Source organism: Leptosomus discolor, chromosome 3, assembly GCF_034619465.1.
Source record: "Leptosomus discolor isolate bLepDis1 chromosome 3, bLepDis1.hap2, whole genome shotgun sequence".
Classification (NCBI taxonomy): Eukaryota; Metazoa; Chordata; class Aves; order Leptosomiformes; family Leptosomidae; genus Leptosomus; species Leptosomus discolor.
The window spans coordinates 19155256-19175560 of NC_141393.1; the positions used below are offsets into that span (position 1 = coordinate 19155256).

The 20305-nt window shown below is 41.2% G+C and overlaps 1 protein-coding gene across 2 annotated transcripts in view; it reads left to right on the forward strand.

The window, feature by feature from the left end:
• The window catches only part of CCDC88C (coiled-coil and HOOK domain protein 88C), a 99516-nt gene that overhangs the window by 24395 nt on the left and 54816 nt on the right, over nt 1-20305 (forward strand). For both annotated transcript variants that reach the window (XM_086461994.1, XM_086461995.1), the window contains exon 4: nt 17865-17934. In XM_086461994.1, the coding sequence (XP_086318120.1) occupies nt 17865-17934 (70 nt within the window). The remainder of the gene's footprint in view (nt 1-17864; nt 17935-20305) is intronic.

The following is a 20305-nucleotide window of genomic DNA, read 5'->3' on the forward strand; positions in this document are numbered from 1 at the left end:
GACTCTCTTCTTGCACTTAATGGCTTGAATTTCTACAGTTAATAGACTGTGTAATCCTCAGTGACAGAAGCTATTTTTTTTCCCCAGGTGTGGCGTTGGGAACTGCAGTCGTGGTCAGCTGCTTCGATAAGACAGCTCCTCCCCACATAAACTGAAGCTTATTACACTAGTGTATCTTAATATGTACTGTTGGTACCTAGCTGGCTAGCATAAGGCATGTCATTTAATTACTCTGTATATGCAAAGAAGCGTTCAAATGCCATCCTGGAGTTACAGTGCAGTGCATTTTGCTGGGTGCTCTGAAAAGTCTGCTAGAAGGGTATTCTTAGCTCTTCCTGCTAGTCTAAATTAGGAAAGGATGTGAAAGATTTTTCTGCTCTGTGATGCAAATCTCAAGGCCTCAGGGCAGTTGTGTTTTCATAAAAAGGCAGAGTTTGGCTCTTAACATTAACTGAGATCCGCTCACTGCACTTACTATTGTGAGGATGGGGAGAGAGGGAGGTTTTTGTGTCTGTTTAAGCACTCCCAGTTTGTTTAATCATCATACGCTCCGCGTGATACAGACCCTTTTGAGTTCCACATCTTTGGCGCACACTGCTGCTGTATCGAAGAGAAATTATGAATGGAGTGAACTGGTTTCCTGGCACTTGAGAAGTCATCGAAGTTTGAGCTTAACAGAACAACCAGGCTGACTAATGTAATACAGCACTAAATATGCAGCAGCCTAAAATAATTTCTGTTTGCAGGGACAAGCCTTTTTTGTTTGTTTTGGGTTTTTTTAAGCATATAACCTAAACAATAATTAACAGAGAAAAATAACATTTTTTAAAATTATTATCCTTCTAAGGGACCAACTAGGAGATGGTAGAGTTACTACCTCTCACCTTTTTTAATGACAAGTCATTTTCTTTGGTATTCAGAGCAAGCCTGTTCCAGTTCCCAAGACATACACTGTATGCCCTCGAGGGGAAAAGCAGTTAAGAATTACAAGGAGTATTATGCTTCGTAGAAATAAGCAACCTGCTGGAGTAATAACCTGCTATATGCTCCCAAGTCTCTCCATATGAATCAGGGCTTTAAAGTGGTGACTGATATACGAGGAATATGTCATCTTTGAGATTAACAAGACAGCTGCACTTGAGAGAGGAGGAATAAATTTATTTTCGTGTTCTGTAATGCTGACCTTCCTGCAAGAAGATTCAGACCTGAGTAACCGCTTAAACTGTTGCTGCAATCCTTGAGATAATATGGCTCTTCTGCTGAGACACAGCAGGGTACAGGTTTCGCTGAACTTACTTCATTACGCTGTAGCTCTAATAGTGCAAAGTCTTACTTCATGACTGTGTTAACTGCCTGAGATTCTGAGACTTATTCCATTGCAGAAATAGTCTATTTAAACTAGTCTTGCTTTCTGAAGATCTTGGATAACTGTTCTTTAACTCTTTAGCTTTCTCTCAGTGGATACATAACCCTGGTGAAATGGTTCTTACGATGTTTTAATATCCTGTGGTATAGGAGCACCTGCAGCTGTGGAGTAGTGTCTTATTCTTGGCCACTGGATTTCATGCAGACTCGTTTGGGAAGAGCTTGGGAACACAGTAATTCACTTTGAAGAACTGCTGTGGATCTGTGTTGCATGCCTGTCTGGACCCAGGAATTCAAACGCTGTCTTCTGCATTAACCATTGGACTACCCTCTTCCTCAGTTAATTGTATACATGTAAAGAACGGCACATTTGATGAGGCAGATGCATTGAAAACACACATCAAAGTACATGTCTTAACATATAATTACAAATTTACCTAGTGAAAAAAGTTGGAGTTAATTAAAGAATCTGTGAGTATTAAGAGTTCAGGTTTTACAGTTCATGTTGTTTGGCTGCTAAATCTTAAAAAAAAAAAAAAATAAAAAAAGAGCTATCCAAAGAGAATGTAAAGAGCTTACACATCTAGCTCCATTTAACTGAGATATTTTTAATCCATAATCAGGAGTGATGTGTTACAAAGCAGGTGGAAACCACTTTACATTGTGTGCATTCATAAAGAGGCGCTCATTAAAAATGTATTTTTAGTCACCACCTGTTATTTGTTTAATATGATGGGTGCTTTACTGCAGTGTTGCATTATTTTTGTCATCCTCCTTTTCCAAAGCGCATTATTCATCACTTTGAACCATATGGGCAGAAGTAGAATGAACATCTGATTTCTGTACTGGCCATTCCCTGAGGAAAGACTCTGATGTCCATGTTTATGACCAACTAGCGAAGCCTTTCGTGTCATCTGTTCATGGAGATTTCTTACCTTCTGCATACCAAAGATGCAATTAGGAGATTCACAGCTGTGATGCTGCACTAAGACAAGGGGGATGCACTTGATTAGGCAGCAAAGGCCTCTTTGCTCAAATTCATAAATAAAACCAACTACTTTGGGAACTGGGGAGAGCTTTCTGCAGGTCCTGTGTCCTCCACAAACACAGCTTTTCTTTCCCCATGCCTTCCACCTGACAGTAGGCATGTGCTGAGGTACATGTGGAGTGAGGTGTGTGCTGACTGGCTGCTGCTTGGTATGGCAGCCCTTGCTCTTCCCTTGCTGGGAGAGATATCCAAGGGTCTCCCCTGTCAGAATTTGACAGACACTTGGAAAAGTTTGATTCCTCTGGCCCCCCTCATAAGAATCAGGATGAAAAATGCCCATTGAGTTGTTTTTATTCCCTTTTGTTGACTGCTCCAAATCTCCAATGTACAAGTGTAACTGGGAATAAAGAGCCTGACTGAATGTGCCGCAGCGCTGCATTTCAGCACTCTGGGTTTTTGTTTTTTTTTCCCAATTGTGCATATCTCTTCTGCTTTGGAAATAGGATGTTTGCATTGTGCTGTCTCCCATTTTTCTTTCATGGTAGTAGCATGCTCAGTAACACTTGCATGAGTTGACACACTGAGTGGAGTGTGTGTATAGTGTACCACAATATATTTTCTCTTTAATGGGGGGCAAGGGAATAAATAGATGGCTAAAGTGTTCTTTTCTTTCAGTGTGGTATGAAATCTTTTATTTAACACGACCGGTGGGCAGGTTTCATTCTCATTCTTTTGCCCTGTGCACATATCAAAAACCTGCCATACAACCTGGTGTAATCAGCAGTCTGCTCACAGGGGGCCCTGAGTTTGAAACAGCAGGAGTTTTGCAGCTTGGAGCTGAATGGTGTTGGCAGAGCTGTTTGAAGAAGTTTGCTTAGTTCCTGCCTGCATTGTGCTGAGTCGATTTCAAAGGGGCTGTTGCCTCCACCTCGTGAGAATGACTTTGAGTCAAAATTCACAAGGAATCATGTATCTACTAATCTGAAATGCAGCAAGCGCTCTTTTTATTTTCGGTTTTGGTTGTGCCTGTTTCTGTATTGCTGCTTAGAAAGCAACATCGGTGACTGTAGATTAGCTCAGGGGAAATTCTGGCTTTTACTACTGTCTGTTAATGTTCAGTAGTAATTTTTGGAGACCCAGCAGATCTTCTGCATATTTACATGGTCAAGAGAAATTGCTTAGCTTGGAGATTCAAAGTTATTCCTGATTTTAACACCCTATATTTACCATGTGTCTTAATGTTATGGAGATAAAATCATTGGCATATGCTGAGATTTAGAGGAGTAGTCAATTCAGGTAGTGCTACTAAGGTCCAGAGCATCTAGACTGGTATTCAGGTACTGTATTATAACTACTGGTTTTTCTCTGGTTATTTCCTCCAGAGAGTAAGCATGTGTTTCTCCCTTTAAAATTAGTGGGAGCTGCATGTTTTCTGAGCACTGAGAAGTAAGACCATTAGTTCAGATGCACAGCTTCAAAATGCAAATTTTTACTGTAGGTTTGAAGAGCACCAATTGTTCTACTGCATCATTGCTTTTGGCAAGTGACTGCACTAATTCTCATGGAGCTCCAGTTTCTGATTGACCATTCATCACTCAACCAATTCATGATGCTCAGCAAAAAACAGGTTTGTCAAAGTAACTCAAAGTAATGCCTCCACCAAAGTATGTTTAAACAATGATGCAGACCTGTTTTAATAAGTTATGTGAAAAGCTGCATGTAAAACAGAACAAAGAGTCCTTACTGCAGCACTTAACATTGTCAACATTTCAGAGTTTGCGGTGGACCTAGCATTGCTCCTTTCCCTGTTACACAGCTGGATCTCCTTGCCAAGGTTTTGTGCTTCACTGAAGTGAAGAGTCTGAGCACTTTGCTGATGTTGCTTGTCCTACTTTTCTCTGATTGTAGTGCCCCTTAAAATTTTGTCTGAGGCTGCTTCTAGGAGTCAGACTTCTTCTAGACCACCAAAGAGGTTTTGCCGTCTTTGAACGCTGCTAGGCTTAGATCTGCTGCTCAGTAGTTGCAACAATATAAACTTTTGTGTAACCTGTATCTTTTAAAAGTCTAATAATCTTTATTTTTACGCAGCAGCGCAGCTCAAATGTGCTAGGCTGGAGGAGGTGTTACTGCTCTTTGCAGCCTGAGGCTTGAGTTGCTCTTGCCTGGAGCAATCTTTCTGGGAATTTATCCTTCCCTCCTCTGCTTTCAGCTAGCTGTTGCACTGCTGTTTTGTGATCTGGTTGGTAGGGAGCACAAGTCACTCGATATGTCATATTAAGTTTCCCTCAATTATGTTGCTTAAATAGTAAACCTGAGCTCTGCTGGTGTAGGTAAGGGGTAGTATCCCTGTGCGAGGCAGCTTGGAAACTGCCTAGAAACATACATGCCTGCCACCTTCATGCGCTGTTAAAGGACACTGAAGATTAAGAAGTGTAATTGAAAAATTACACTAGTCATACGAAAGGGTTTTGGTAGTGTGCATAGTTCTGCTATTTCTGTCAATAGCAAGACCAGCTCCTTGTGTTTGAGGGCTCTTGCTGGTTTTGAAACTTTTGTGACTATTTTTAAGGCGTCTTCAGTTAAAATGCAAGGTCTTGAAAGTTCCTTTTTCTTTCAGTTGTAGGTGAGGCTTTTGTACGAGCACATGATAGATGAGATTCGCTTTCAGGAAAATACTAAACATCCCAGCTTAAGAGGAAATTGTATTTTGTTGACATAGAAAATCCAGTGGTCAGAAGCCTTAAAACTGGCATAGCAGGAGTATTAGAATTTAATCTTTTCTGAATGTTAATAACATAGTGACACAGCTTACCTCTGTTTCTGTGACAGATGGCATAAAGAAGGGATCTCCTAGGATGCAGCTGCACCCTTCACGTTTTTTTCTTATGATATCATGGTATTCCCAGAGTGTTATATGCATTAAGTGTGCCCTGACTACCTGCAAGTACTGATGAAGAAAAGTATAAAATGGGGAGAGAAAGTCGACTTTAAAAATGCGCATCAATTATTTAACCGGGTTTTCTACATCAGAAGCTTGCCGTTGCTGCTTAACTGCCTAAGCTGTCTGCTAAGGGCTGTTGTGGAAGAGAGCTCTTAAATTGAGGTCTGCAGTATGAGGCCGGTGGGGGAGCAAGAAGGGTAAAGCTATGCTGAGTTAATTAATGTTAACAGTTATGAGTTATCTGTAAGATTCACAGTAGATTACACAGATTGTATTAATCGGGGTTAATCAGTTGTTTCGGATACTTAAGGGAGCACTGTTAACAACTGGCAAGACTGAAAATTCTTCTTGAGAGAACGTTTGCATGTGCAAGTATGCGTATGTGTGTGAATGCATAGCCTGGATTACCATTGATAAGTAAATTTTCCCTAGCAGCTACCGCGCAGGGACATTGGCTGTTTCCTGTTCTGTGTATAGGTGAAATTGTGGCAGCTGTGGAAGTGACTTTTTCCTTTCTTTTATCTTTTTTTTTTTTTTTTTGTAATAATATTCTCTCTTCTGGAATAGGAAATAATTCCCTCCCTGTGCAATTGCAACAGTAAGATCTTTATTGTCCTGTGATATTAACTGCTACTTGAGTGGTGTACTTGTGGTGGCTTGGTGGATTTTCACTGTTAATTTTTAATGGTTTTCTCTCTTGCACACATGTGAAATAGAATGTGGAAGGTGACTGGGTTTTGTAAGTGTGTGGAGGATGAATCGGTCACAAAGGGGGATTGATTTAATGATTGCAGATTTAAAATATTAATGTACCACAGCACCTTGTGTTATGGTTTTCTATACTTATTCAAAATGTTTTTTTCCCTTTCTCTTTTTTTTTTTTTTCCTGAAAAGGAAGTGTTTGGAGCAACTAATTTTTTGTGTAATTTCTCAGACTCAAAATAACCAAATAACTGAATTTTCCTGACCCTAAAAGACTGACCTTAAATGTTATCAAGTACACAAAGTGTACTATCACTTTTTCAGTGTTGCGTGTTTAAAAAGCCAGCTTGTTGCTGTGTGGTGTGGGGTGAAACTTTTAATGCTCTGGCTGCTGAGCCAGGGGGTTCTAAACTTTTGAACGTGGCACGGTCTTATGTATAGCAAATCTAATGGTGTTTCCAGAAGGCTTTTGCTTGGCCCAGGTTTGAGCGGGTATAGTGAGGAGTAATAGCAGAAATCATGGGGAGAAATAGCAGAAACATATATAAACATAACTCCCTCTGTGTGTGTGTATATATATATATATGTATATAGATACATATGTATATATCCATTTCTTCTAGAGCATAATATTTGTTACTATGTGATGCCCAAAAGTGAACTTGGCTGGGGGGGCAGGGGATGGCACAGGATAGGACCCGAGCCCCAGTGTCCTAGGTCCGAGGATGTACTGGGGCTGCCCCAGGTACCCTCTTGGGCTGCCGTCTTGCCTTGGGTGGCTGCTCAGGGGCTAAGGGTGGTGAAGCACCATCCTTTTAAATTATGATAGCTCCCAGCTGGCAGTTCACAAAGGGATCGGATGCCGGTGAAAGGTCTCCTTGGGGTGGGACTGAGGGGGAGGCTCCTCTCTTGCCTCCTCGTTGGCAACAAGTTGGGAAAACCAGGGAGGCTGGCCTGGTTCCTGGCAGCCTGACCTGGTAATTGCCTGTGGGTTACGCCTGACTCAGCTTTGCCGAGGTGCAGATTATTGGCAGCAAACTCTGTAAACAGCCGAGTGTCAACTGCAAATGACTGTTTCTCTCCTGTAGGTAACTGTTCCCTCCCCCAAGGGGGACGGTGACTCTGCAGATGGGAAGGTTGTTGGCTATTGAAAACAAATCAGCGTAGAAAATCCAAAAAGGGAATGATGAGAGAGGCCCAGAGGCTATTTTGAGGGCGTGGCCACGATTTACTCTCCCTGCCCTCTACCATTGTTTTTACCGCTGCTAGTTTCTAGTTTCTGTGGTCTCTCCTTTTTTTTTTTTTTTTTTTTTTTTTTTTCTATTATACCTGCAGCACAGTGCTAATGGTAAAACTGGTGATTGACGCAGTAAATGCTGGGAGTGTTTTCTTTCACAAGTGTGCTTGGGTTACTTTGGGAAAGCCATGTGAAATTTACTGAGGCTTCTCCACCTGTACAGTGCAAGAAGCACTGATGGCCTTTGAAATCCCTTGCATGTTGCCTGCCTGGGGTAATCTGCTGGCTTTAAAGAGAAGCACCATTGTACATTTGTGCATGGGAGAACCATCTGGTCTGACTTGAAGCTTCTCCCTTTACCCACCTTTAGAAAAAATGTGCCAACTCTTGCTACAGTGGCAGATCTCCTGGCTAGGGACTGTCTGGGTGTTTGTTGAACTTGTTGATATTGAGTAAATTAGGTAATACTGATAATGCAGTGATACGTCGAGGTAGTGATGTTGGATATAAATTCTGCTTCAAAATAATTGGAGAACTCATAAAATTAACCTGCAATGATACCCCTTCAAGTTGGGTTTTTTTTTTTAGGCGTGTTTGACGGGGGCATGCCTGAACTGCGAAGACTCTCTCTACATTACTGGTGTTTGAGTTTTTGCTGTCCCTGGTAACTGGTTGGTGACAGGAGGTTGCCTGCAAGAAAGAGCTCTCGGTGATGAGAAGGTCAAATTGTTGCAGAAGACGAGTGGGAAACTAGCTACTATAATCAGATGAGTAGCATGTATGAGCTCCTTTGGTTTTGTTTTAACCTACAGACATTATCAATAAAACTTTTCCCTCCCTGTACTTCGCCAGCCACCTAATTTGTCCCATAGCATCTTACTGTCTGGTCAGGCATCCTTGCCGGGTGGGATAGCTTGTCCCTGTACCCTCTCTGTCTTCCCATCAGACCTGCTGAAAGCTTCCCTCTTCTGTAAATCCAACATGGATTTTCGTATGGTTGTCTGCAAATGCCGCAAGGACCTCTCTTGCCCACATTCCTGTCCTCTGTTGAATTTAGATAATAAACCGATGGCATAGTGACTGTTCGTATGCTTTCTGAAACATTAATTTGTTGTTCAATACTAAGTTGCCCATAAGCTGCCCAAGCACAAGAAGATTTAAGCTTGTTGGAAACTCATGGTTAAAAATCTTTAAATAAGCTTTTGGAAATTAATCAGTTTAATTTAAACTTAATTAACTTTTTTTTTCTTCACACTTATATACATGTTAAGGGGTGAGGGGGAGAGAGTAGGAGAAGTGCTAACAGACCAGTCAGTTCTCTCTCTGGTATTCTTCAAGCACTGTCACAACACTTTTTTTCACTGGCAGAAAAAATTGTCTTGGGATTGCCGTTTTTTCCCAAGTTACAGACTGAAAGATTTTCATGCATTTCAAAGCGAGCAATGTTAACCAGTAACCCACATCTTTTATCCCATAAAATCCCTGTTGATCATGACTGCCTGAATGCTGTCCATGTATTTACTGCTCCTTAGTTTCTAGGTGTTATTTTCTGCGTTTCTTCAAGTACCATTCATTCAAGTTTCTCAAAATGGTTTACCAATGTAATGTGAATTAAATCTTTTTTTATTCAGGGAGTATTATCCTGGAAAGACTGAGCACATTTGTGCTTGTTTCTAAGGCTTTAACTGCCTTATATTTGAGCAGCTCTGAGGACGTTTGGATGTAGTGAAGGTGAGGCATGGTACCTTTTTGCTGATGACGAGAAATACTTTTATCTGTGACCTGACCCCATGGCAATCAAGAGGGCTACTGAGACAGTAGGATGTTACTCAGCATCAATAGGAGAGGCAGGGTAAAGCAGCTTGTTTCTTTTGGGGACTGAGGGGTAGATTGAAAATTACTAGTCAGTTTCTGGTTTGAACAGGACCTGAGAGTATCAGATTGGTAACAGCCAATCTGGATGTTTGTTTTACTTCTATTACCCTTAGTCACTGATAAGATTTGATTCATACTTTCACATTAAACTTGATTGCATCTGTTAGGCCTTCTGTTTGCTACTAAAATACTGTTCATAATGAGGAATTAATTAGAAATCATGAAAGTATCCCATTCTTTCATGTGCGTCCTCCCTGCTTTAATTTTTTCTAGTTTCACATATTTTTCTTATTAACTTTGGCTTTGATTTTATTTTTCAATATTTGTACTAGAAGAACCTCAAAATGGTTCTTGTCACATATGCCTCTGTGCCCTTCTGGGATTAACAGTTTGTTTTACAGAGTTTTCCCCACGATGCATCATTCTCTTTCAGGCCACATTTATACTAAGGGATGGTTTGATACTGGCAAAAGTGCAAAATGGGTGTATGTTTATACTACGTAGCTTCTGTTCATTATTCACCTTTAGGAAGGCAATATTGCTAAGATGTGTAACTAGTATTTCTGCATCTTTGCATCTCTTAACTCCTTTGTGTTCCTGTACTTTTTGGCTGCTGCTTTTTTGGGCATTGCATTATGATTGTCACTCCAGAGGCTGGCTGCTTCTTTGAAGTTCTTGGTGCTTTTTCAGAGCCTGAGACTTGTATTGCAGTGTTGAAGTTGCAATGCAGATCTCTAGCTCTGAAACTCTAAATAAGCCCCACAACTCACCATATTCTTGCATTGAGTTAATTATTTTTGCACATCTTCATGGCAGTACGGAAATTGTATTAATAAAATGTATTTTATGTGAACTAGTATAATGTGCCTAGTTAGGTGTTTACTGTGTCTGTTCCATGCATACATATAAAACCCCAAGTCGTAGAAAAACTTGGAATAAGAGAAGTGGTAGAAAATACATCTTATACGTAATATTCCTCAAAATGCTTTTACTGGGTTAGTGTTCACTTCTTGATGGCAAGCTATATTTCAATATTGTAAAATTTTTCATTCCAGTGAACAAGAGCAGTGGAACAGAGTTTGTACCTCAGAGCTCTGCATGGCTAATGTACTTTGCTATCATGCTTTGGTGTTAAAAGCTGAAATATACTCGCTCAGTTTTAGTTCGATGTGAAATTTTTTAGCTTTATCCCAGCAAAATATGCTTAAACTGTGGATGGGAAAACTGGCTTCCTCTTAAAACAAGTGAGAGTCCTTGGTGCTGGGTTTTGGAGAATTCAGAAGTGCTCCAGGTCTGTTCTGGTGGCCTGTGGTGTTTCTTTTTAGTGTGTGTTAGGCTAAATTATTGCAGCCCTTAGAGACCACCATAGATTAGCTGGAAGCGTGTTGAACAGATGGATTGCATTTTAGCTGGTTATATTTGTAATGTCAAGTGACAAGCTTTTTAACACAGCACATTTCATATTCCCTGTTACTGCATAAACCACCCCAGGACAGATTAAGGTGAAGTAAAGTAGAAGTTGAGAGTAATTTGTCTGGATCCTATTATAAACATGTGAAGTCACTTGCACATGATTTGAAGAGAGAAATTGAGGATAAATCAATAGGCTTTTTATTTTCAACAAAGTAGGTAAATTAGTTGAAGGTGCTGCTGGCAATAAAAGCAGGAGAACACAGTGCTCCACAATTGGATTTTCTCCTCTCTGGGTCAGATCAATATTGCCACTAGGCACCACCTAGAGCTGTATGTTGTATTAATGTAAATGATTAATCTTGGAGTCAGTGAAACTAGGGTAGAAAATCTGCTGGTACGTAGCTATTGAACATTTCATTGCATATTTTAGAAGTAAATGTACATTTTTGTATTTAGTTTGATTAAAAGAAATTAAATTATTTCCTCTGCAACTGATGTGTGAAGAGGTGGCAGCTTCTCCATTGTTGATTCCACTGCACTAGAAGCAAAAGTAATTGTGTCCTAAAATACTTTTTTTATATATATATTTTATATATATAATATATTTATGTAACAGTACCTTTATTAAATATACATAGAATTTTTATTATGCAATGTAAACGATGTGCACTGTAAACAACTTACATTGATGTTAAAGCAAATGTTTTTATCGGGACTTGCCTTGCCCTCCAATGTCTGGACTGATTCAGTTCTGTGCCAGCCTGGAGCAGTTGATTTAACCAGTTCATAAAGCAGCAAGAGCGCGCACAATGGATCATGTTATAACCACCAAATCTTATTTTCATTTCCTTCCTCCACTGCTTGTTATTATATTTTCATCAGCCTACTGATGCCTTGCATATATATGACAAGCTCTTTGTTCCAGGGATGCCTCGCTATGTACAACTTGCAGCTTGCAGCGGATGAGGTTTTGCTCCCGGCTGGAACCTCTGCACAACTCTGATACAAATAACAAAACCTGAGCCATAACAATGAGTTGGGTGGATAATTGTGCCTGGGTCTCTTCTAGTTTCATTTTTAGTGTTACTCTATTATGTGCCATCCGAATTGCATATGTGTGATTTTTATTTTTTTATATATAAAGCCTGATCTTATATGGTATACTTCTACATTGAGTATATTTATGTCATTTTGTGGGTTATCTGCACCCCGCACAGGCTGAGCATGGCTAAGACTAGGTATGATTCCTTCACATTCCCTCCCACTGAGATTCCAGTCTACGATTGTCAGAACTGATTACTTTCAGCAGATGAGGCAACAGTTATTTTAGTGGCTTTTGGGTTTCCACTTGAAGGGTCTTTAGAAGCGTGCTTTGTAATTTGCTGGTTTTCAAGAAAAAAAAATCCCTTTAAAGACAACTAATCCTCTAGTCTGTCACATAATGAATAGATTTGTTGCAGAGATGAGCAAAGTTCTTAATCAAATTTTGTTATGTATATAATGTGTTGGCAGAGAAACTGTGAGTACTGAGTCACATGCATAGTGTCATCAGGCGTGCTTGCATGGCAAGATGTACATGGAAAACATCTCAATAAAAGATGTTTGTGTTTCACTTTCTTGTCATTTCCCTGCAACAACTTGTTTCATCTTGTCTAATCTTTTGTGGGACCCTGTTGTACAGTTTGCAGAATCTTACTATGAATTATTTCCCTGATGACATTAATAACTCTTCAGGTAATTATAGCAAAAAAAAAAAAAAAAAAGAAAACCTAGTTTATCTATATTGGAAGACTTTTTTTTCTTTTAAAACATATCTTCATTGTTGTAAGCTGCAGAATAACTTTGAAACACTTTGAAAAAAAAACATGTTAAACAACTCTTGTGTCTCAACTTGCTGTTTAAAATGTGTTTTAATATTAAAACTTGTTCATTAGCCTGAGCATTCATTCTTCCTTGGAGTTCTGATTCCAGAAAAGCTTGAGTTCGGTTGTCTCTTGGACCTTGCCTGGGAAACGCAGCTCCTAGCCTGTCTTTGTGGTAGCACCCAAAGGGACCTGAAGTTGTGTAGGAGTAAACCTGCCACCCCATCCTGCTGCTGCGAGGCTCTGAGCTGGTGCAGATGGCCGCTGACTCCAGCTGAGACCTTATCTAAGCGTGCAGCATCTCCTTCACCAAATGTGTCCTGCTCCAAAGATGTTTGTGAGATCAGATCCACACTGAGGTTATTGGAGGAAAATGTTGGCAGGGCTGCACAGATAGGGCTCTGCTGAACTTTCTTGCTCCATTGGCCTGAGTTGCAGCTGAAATGTAAGCCAGATTCCCTGGCATAGGTAGTGTTTGCCCTTGCTGGTGTAAATAAAGCTGGTGATGGTTTTTCCTCATGGGCTTTTTAAGTAGGAAAGCACCATTTGGCTTCCAGTCAGCTGGGCAATTAGCATTTTATAGCCAAGCAATATACTTAAATGGAATTGCTTGGCTTGAGCATTGAATTACAATGGCCAGTAGACTGCTGCTCTTCTTACATAATTTATTTAGTACTCTCTTCTTGCTTAGGTTTCAGGCAGAGGTTAATTTAATTCTGCATGAGAAGCTAGTAGTTACTCTACATTAATGCTGTGCTGTACTGCAGTGCAGGAGAAAGTTTTTGTGTAGAGCTTGTATTTGCCTGGTCTCTCAGCCATGGAAAGGACAATTTTACCTGCTCCTTTCCTAACAATGCATTCTTTGCAAGAGCCGTTGACCCATTTACGTTGACACTTAAAAATACAGCTAAGAATAATACCTTAGGACCATTCTATTCCAAGCTGTTGCACATGTATTTTTAAGAAGCAAATGTGTATTGAAGTGTAGTATGGACCAAGGGGACTTTGTTCCTACAAAATTACAGGAGACTCACTTACCCTGTTACAGGTAAATAAAACGTTAAAATGTGATCATGGTGACTTGAGAGTGGGAGCTGCCACTGCATCTCTTCTGATGATCTGAGGCAGAGAGCAAACATCTGGTGTGTGTGATCTTGGAAGGATAAAAAAGAGTGGGTAAAATGTGCTTTAGCATTCCAGAAACAAATTAGAAACTTTTAGATGAAGGGAATGAATATATTTATTCATGCTCTTAATAAGCCTAAGTGCTTAACTTGGTGCTTAGAATGTTATCCTGGATCTCGTATGTGTCTTGATTTTTCCTAAAGCCCTTGACTGCTAGAATCAATGTGGAGGAATTTTAGCTTTTTTTTTAAGCTCCTTTCTTAACAAAGTGATTGCAAAGAGCTTGCAGTGCAAAGCAAGTGTGCAGCAATGTCTTAGATGCCAGAAGGCTGCTAATGAGAATACAGCATTTATTTATTTATGTTTAACCTCATGATTTCTAGGTAACAATACTGTTTTTGAATCCTTGGCGTGCCAGTCCTGGAGTAGAGTACCAAGCTGCTTTCAGCAAAACTTACCTCTGGCTTAGGGAGTACCCTTCTGGTTGCTCAGATCTGCCAGTTATCTCAGTCTGCTTCATGCTCCACATCTCTGCGGGCAAGCACAGCAGAGGGAGCAGTCAAGGACTGAACACCCAGTTTGACCTTAACTTAAAAAGCCCTCCCTATTGATACGGGCTCACATAACTCTGGACACAGAAACCCCATTGCGGGTCTGGCTCAAATAGTGTCAGACTTGGCTGCTGATCTTTATATTTTGCAATAGTGGTATTGACCTGCTAACTAGAAGCATCCATTCTTGCAACTGTCACTGCTGTCAAAAGAGCTGATTTGGACAAATCTCTTCAAGCTTAAAATACCCTGATGTTTGCCAGAGGGGCATTTTAGGCACCTACAGATGCTGCACTAAAGCCTCATGGGGATTTGTTTTAAACTGGGTTCCGTGAATAACACTTTTGATACTAACATTATTTTTTTCATGGAAATCTCATTAACAATAAAAAAAGGGCAAACAGAAGTCTGGGGGAGGTGATTCCTGACTTGCAGTAGCTGGCCTCTGAGTTGGTTAATGGTCTAGATGTAAAGCTGGCAGCTTAGACTCTAGTTGTTATAATAATCAAGGAAATTGTTACCATATGTTGTTGCTGTAACCTTTACTGTTTTAACCAAGCTTTAGTTGTGCTGTAAAAATGATTAAAAGATTTCTCACAGGAGAAATTAGATTTTTTTTTTTTTTTTTTTTTGCTTGTACAATTGCTTTATGGAGTACTGTGGGCTTTTATGGGCTATTTAAAGTGTTTGAAACCCCTGCTTTGCTCCCCAGCAGCTCCTGCCTGGGTGTGCTGCCCCTAGCCATGCTGGTCACCAGAGGCAGAAGGACACATACACGCCATCTCTGCCTCTGCTGCCGTGTCTTGCAGCTATGTTTGATTTCAAGCATAACAGCATCCTTTTATATAATACAATAACTTGCTGCTGTTGTGGGGAAACATTGCCTTTTATCTAGCATTTCTTTTGGTGGCTGGGCTGCAGCAGTGTGTCCAGGTCAACCCAATGCCCAGTGTAGCTGTCCACTGGGAGACACTTGGGTCCGTGGAGCGCTTTGGTCCTTGGTGCTGGTTCACAGGCTGTAACAGCACAGCTCCCTGCCTGAAGCCCAAGTTTGACTTCATGGGGTCTTTGGGGTGGGATGGCAAGATGTGAGGAGAGCAGAGAGGCCAGACTGAGGCACAGAATGATCAACCTGTGTTATTGTTGCTTCAGATAAGGAAAATGAGAAAACATTGATAAATGGATAGAAGTTGAAGAATTTCTGATTTGCTGTTGAGGGAGGCAACTTTGGTTGTATTTCCAGATGTGGGATTTTAAGCAACGGACCTGAGACATGGTCACATTATCCCAGCCACTGAGTCAGTCACTGGGCATCAGCTGAGCCTTGCTAACTTTCTGTGGTTTTAACCCCGACAAAATCTGAGCTACGTTCACCAGTGTCAGCACAAGAGCTTTCAGTTAACACATTTCATCTTACACTTGTAGCTGTGCAACTGGATGGTTCATTGGTGCATCTCTGTTAACAGAGCATAGTTTATTGAACTGTAGTAACTTTGTTTCTTGGACTCATTTTCCTTAGCTTGAAAAAGGAGGGCAATGTCATTGACCTTCCTTTATACAGTGTTGAGATCTACAGGTGAGCTGCCCTGCGTAACAGCTAGGTATTATCGTCACAAGCACTAATCTGAAGGTGAAGGCATTTAGAACAATAAAGATAGTTATCTGTTTAAATAATTTATTTTTAAAATAAACAGGTCAGAGTATCACCTCTTGCAACAATTTGAGTCTTTCAATCTGAATTAAGAAATCACTTCGCAGGCTTGGTGCCGTTTGTGCTTGTGTTTGGTGACTGTCCGATTCTTGCCAGAAAATACTGAGTTCAAACAGCTACGAGGGCGTTAAGTCATGGCTATGTTGGATGGTATACTCAAATAATTTTACAGAAGGAGCTCATGGGAATGTTAACAGCATAAAGGTTAGCTGTAGTGTCTTTTGTGTCTGCCAGTTAAATAGCCACTGATCTGATGATTACACAAAGACAACGCAAATTCCTTATGCATTCCTGCCTCAGTGCTGCTCCACACGCTGGGTGACTGGAAGCAGAATTCTTTCTCTTTTTTGCCATGGAAATTACTGATTGAAGCTCAATACTTTGGTATATGCAAATTCTCATTTTTTGTTTAAAGCCTTAGTGCCACGCTGTATTGTCATAGCAGATATTGCAGTCCAGCCATGTGCTGTTAAATCCAATAGGTTTTGCACCTGTTTTGGTAACAGGTGCAGACAAACTTTGTTAAATGTGACTCAAATGCACAAACTATAACTGCGTTTGGCGAATGACTTGGCGAGGGCTTGACCTCCATTAGCCAAACTTCACATTGCATAAAGGTCTGGAGAGCCTTCTTTCTTGACAGCATCAAAACCCCCATCAGCTGTGTGTGGCACTGAGGCATTTCTACTTTATCCAAAAGAGAAACTGCTGAGGAATATGTTTTGGGTGTGGATCAGAGGAAAAAAAATGAAATGTGTTATGTCCAAAACATTTTTTTTTTAGAACATCCACTCTGATTACTTATCAAATGCTGCAGGCTCGCTGAAATATTTCCTCTTTAAATCAGGCTTAATTTTCCTCCTATGGTAACTTTGAAAGCAGAGAAATAACAATGGGGCGACTTGGACAGGAAGTGTTTGGGTGAATGAGTGATTGTTTCAGGAAATGTGTTTCTGTGCTTGGCTGCTGTACTTTTTCCCCTGCTTTGAATGCTCTGCAAGTATCAATACATGTGCACTCCCAGTGGCCTAGAGGTAGGCTGGGAAGTGGAGACAAGCAGGGAAAAGGCACCTGCCAAGCATTTGGTACAGTTATATGTGCTAATCTTTGTTTCCTGAATCCCAGCACAGTGTTTTAATCGCACAACCATTTTCCTCCCAAGTTTTTTATGTGAAATAAATACTTGCAAAATGTTTTATTCAGATTGTCACAAGTGACTGCTGGTCACTGCAGGCTGAATCTAACAGCTGTGCTCCTGTGCTCTGTATGTTACTGGGGTGCATGGCTGATTGTATTACTATGCAGAGTCCCCTTTGCAATGTATTTGTTTGTCCACCTTTAAGCATTTTGCCTGCCACAGGGCTTGTAGCATTTCCTCTCCCTTCAGCCTATTCTGTCATTTCAGAGTAGCTTCAGGCAGCTGACATTTAAATGCTGAACCTGACCAAGCAATGTGCCTCCCTTCCCTCATCTCCCCCAAAATAAATTGACCTTTAAACGAGGTTCATGACATACTTAAATCTGTTTTATTCCTCATTAAAAACAATGCAAGCAAATCTAGAACTTTAAATCCAGTTTCCCTGAGCAGTGTCAGGTGCCTGTTCAATAGCTTTCCCCACACCCACTTCCTCAGCCTGTCATTAAAATCTCAGACCCATGAAATAATTTGACCAATTATTTGAATTACCCAAACTTCACAGAATGGCTTAGGTACCTTTGTTGAACCAGCTGCATTATACGCCCTGAAACATGACAGCAGCTGTACGTTGAACATCAAATGAATATAGGTCATGCCTGGGGTAAAGGCATGACCGATTGCTGTGTCTAGCATGGCTGTGCGTTTATCCTGATTAGTGCCATGGGACCCTTTAAGTTCTGTATTAGCTGTTGTTAAAAGAGGTGATTAATATATGTTAGCTGTGCAACCTGATGCTATCTTCAAATAGTGATTTCTCTCTCAAGTGAGGCTTCCTCTTGTGACCTCTGACCTGCCAGTATGTTAAAAGCTTTGTAATCGATGGAGCTCTGTATTCTTTGTGATGTGATTGATTGGGATGCCTTCACACTGAATTTTGCCTGTTCTCTTTTGTTTAGGAGGTCCTCCAGCAGCTGATTGTAATGAATTTACCAAATGTGTTAATGATTGGCAAAGATCCTCTTTCTGGTGAGTAGTTTATTGGGTTCTTTACCCCCCTCCTCTGAAATGCTAAATAAAATTTGTATTTGTTTTAATTTCTTAAATTAGAATAGAATCATAGAATCATTTAGGTTGGAAAATACTTTTAAGATCATTGAGTCCAACCATTAACCTAGCACTGCCGAGTCCACCCCTAAACCATGACCCTATGTGTCACAACAACATATCTTTTAAATACCTCCAGGAATGGTGACTCCACCACTTCCCTGGGCAGCCTGTTCCAGTGCTTGACAGCCCTTTAGGAGAAGAAATATTTCCTAATATCCAATCCCCCTGGTGCAACTTGAGGCCGTTTCCTCTCATCCTATTGCTAGTTACTTGGGAGAAGAGACTGACCCCCACCTCGCTACAATCTCCTTTCGAGTAGTTGTAGAGAGTGACAAGGTCTCCACCTGAGCCTCCTCTTCTCCAGACCAAACAACCCCAGTTCCCTCAGCTGCTCCTCATAAGACTTGTTCTCTAGACCCTTCACCACCTTCATTGCCCTTCTCTGGACACACTCCAGCACCTCAGTGTCTGTCTTATATTGAGGTGCCGCCTCACCAGTGCCGAGTACAGGAGCACGATCCCTTTTCTACTCCTGCTGGCCACACTATGTCTGATACAGGCCAGGATGCTGTTGGCCTTCTTGGCCCCCTGGGCACACTGCCAGCTCACATTAAGCCAGCTGTCGACCCTTTTCCGCCAGGAAGCTTTCCAGCCACTCTTGCCCAAGCCTGTAGCGCTGCATGGGGTGGTTGTGACCCAAGTGCAGGACCCGGCACTTGGCCTTGTTGAACCTCATACAATTGGCCTCAGCCCATCGATCCACCCTGTCCAGATCCCTCTGCAGAGCCTCTCTACCCTGAAGCAGATCAACACTCCCACCCAACTTGGTGGTGTTTGCAAACTTACTGAGGGTGCACTCGATCCCCTCGTCCAGATCATTGATGGCTATATTAAACAAACCTGGCTCAAATACTGAGCCCTGGGGTTCTTGTGACCAGCGGCCAACTGGCTTGAACTCCATTCACCACCACCCTTTGGGCCCGGCCATCCAGCCAGTTTTTAACCCAGCGAGAGTACACCCATCCAAGCCATGAGCAGCCAGTTTCTCCAGCAAAATGCTGTGGGAAACAGTGTCAAAGGCTTTACTAAACTCCAGGCAGACAACATCCACAGCCTTTCCTTCATCTACTAAGCGGATCGCCTTGTCATAGGAGATCAGGTTAGTCAAGCAGGACCTGCCTTTCGTAAACCCATGCTGACTGGGCCTGATCACCTGGTTGTCATGTATGTGTTCAGTTGTGTCAATATGCACACATCAGAAGAGTCTTGCAGAATTGCGCTGAAGTGTGAAGGAGCTGTTCTAAATGAAGTGTGGGAAGAAAAATATGTGAGGATGGAGAGAAAAATACATACATGACAAATCGGAAAAAGTGTGTCTGGCCATGTTGTCTAGGCAAGGATGTATTTCACGTAAAGTATCACATCAAAAGTGACCTGGAAGCCGATGAGCTCGTGTCCAGAGTCTAATGTCTTTGGTGAGACAAAATGAAAGCTGTTTAGCCTGAAAATGCCGTTGACTTCTCCTTAGAACCACAGTCCTGAAATGAAAGGTTTTATTGCTGTGTTTTTTACTTATTTTGCATGTCCATTCAATCTCTGCCTTAGCCCTGTGCTAGTGCCAAGGACAATGTATTTGTTTTTGCCAAAGAAGGAAAACTGGGTGAACTCTGTCGGCAGTGGTGGGGAATGACATGGTAATCAGTATCTCCAGAACAAACAAATGGCAGGAACCTTAGCAGAAGATTTTATTGTGTTGCTCTTAGCAGCAGTAGTGTGCATATGTACAAAAAAAGGGGTTTATATTGGAAAAGAATATTAACTTACAGATGTTGGATCACTGAAATTCATAGTCTTGGCACTTCTGCAGTAAAATCAAGCTAAGAGTAAGGCATCCACTTCTTCAGCAAGCAGATTAAAGTCTTTAATGCCAGTATTAATTCACCTGTACAGGCTAATGTTGTGGGTAAGGAAGAAAACAGAAATATAAGAGCTGTTGCTTATCTCAGTTATACAGGCAATGAGCAGAACCTGGGCTGCTAGCATCAAGAATGCTAGTGAATAAAGATGTCTGGGACAACAAGTCAGTATCTCTGCTGGCTAAGTGTCAATGGAGAAGGCTGGCTGGTTTCTTGTCACGGCCATTCCTGAGCAACAGCTAGTGGGAGACTCAATGCAGTAGCAACAGCATTGATTCCTGGCGAAGCTGCACTCTTGAAAGCTGTCCTGTATTTAGCTATAATTCCCCATCATTGACCTGTTGTTTTCGTCAGCACCTTAGATCTTTCTGTCT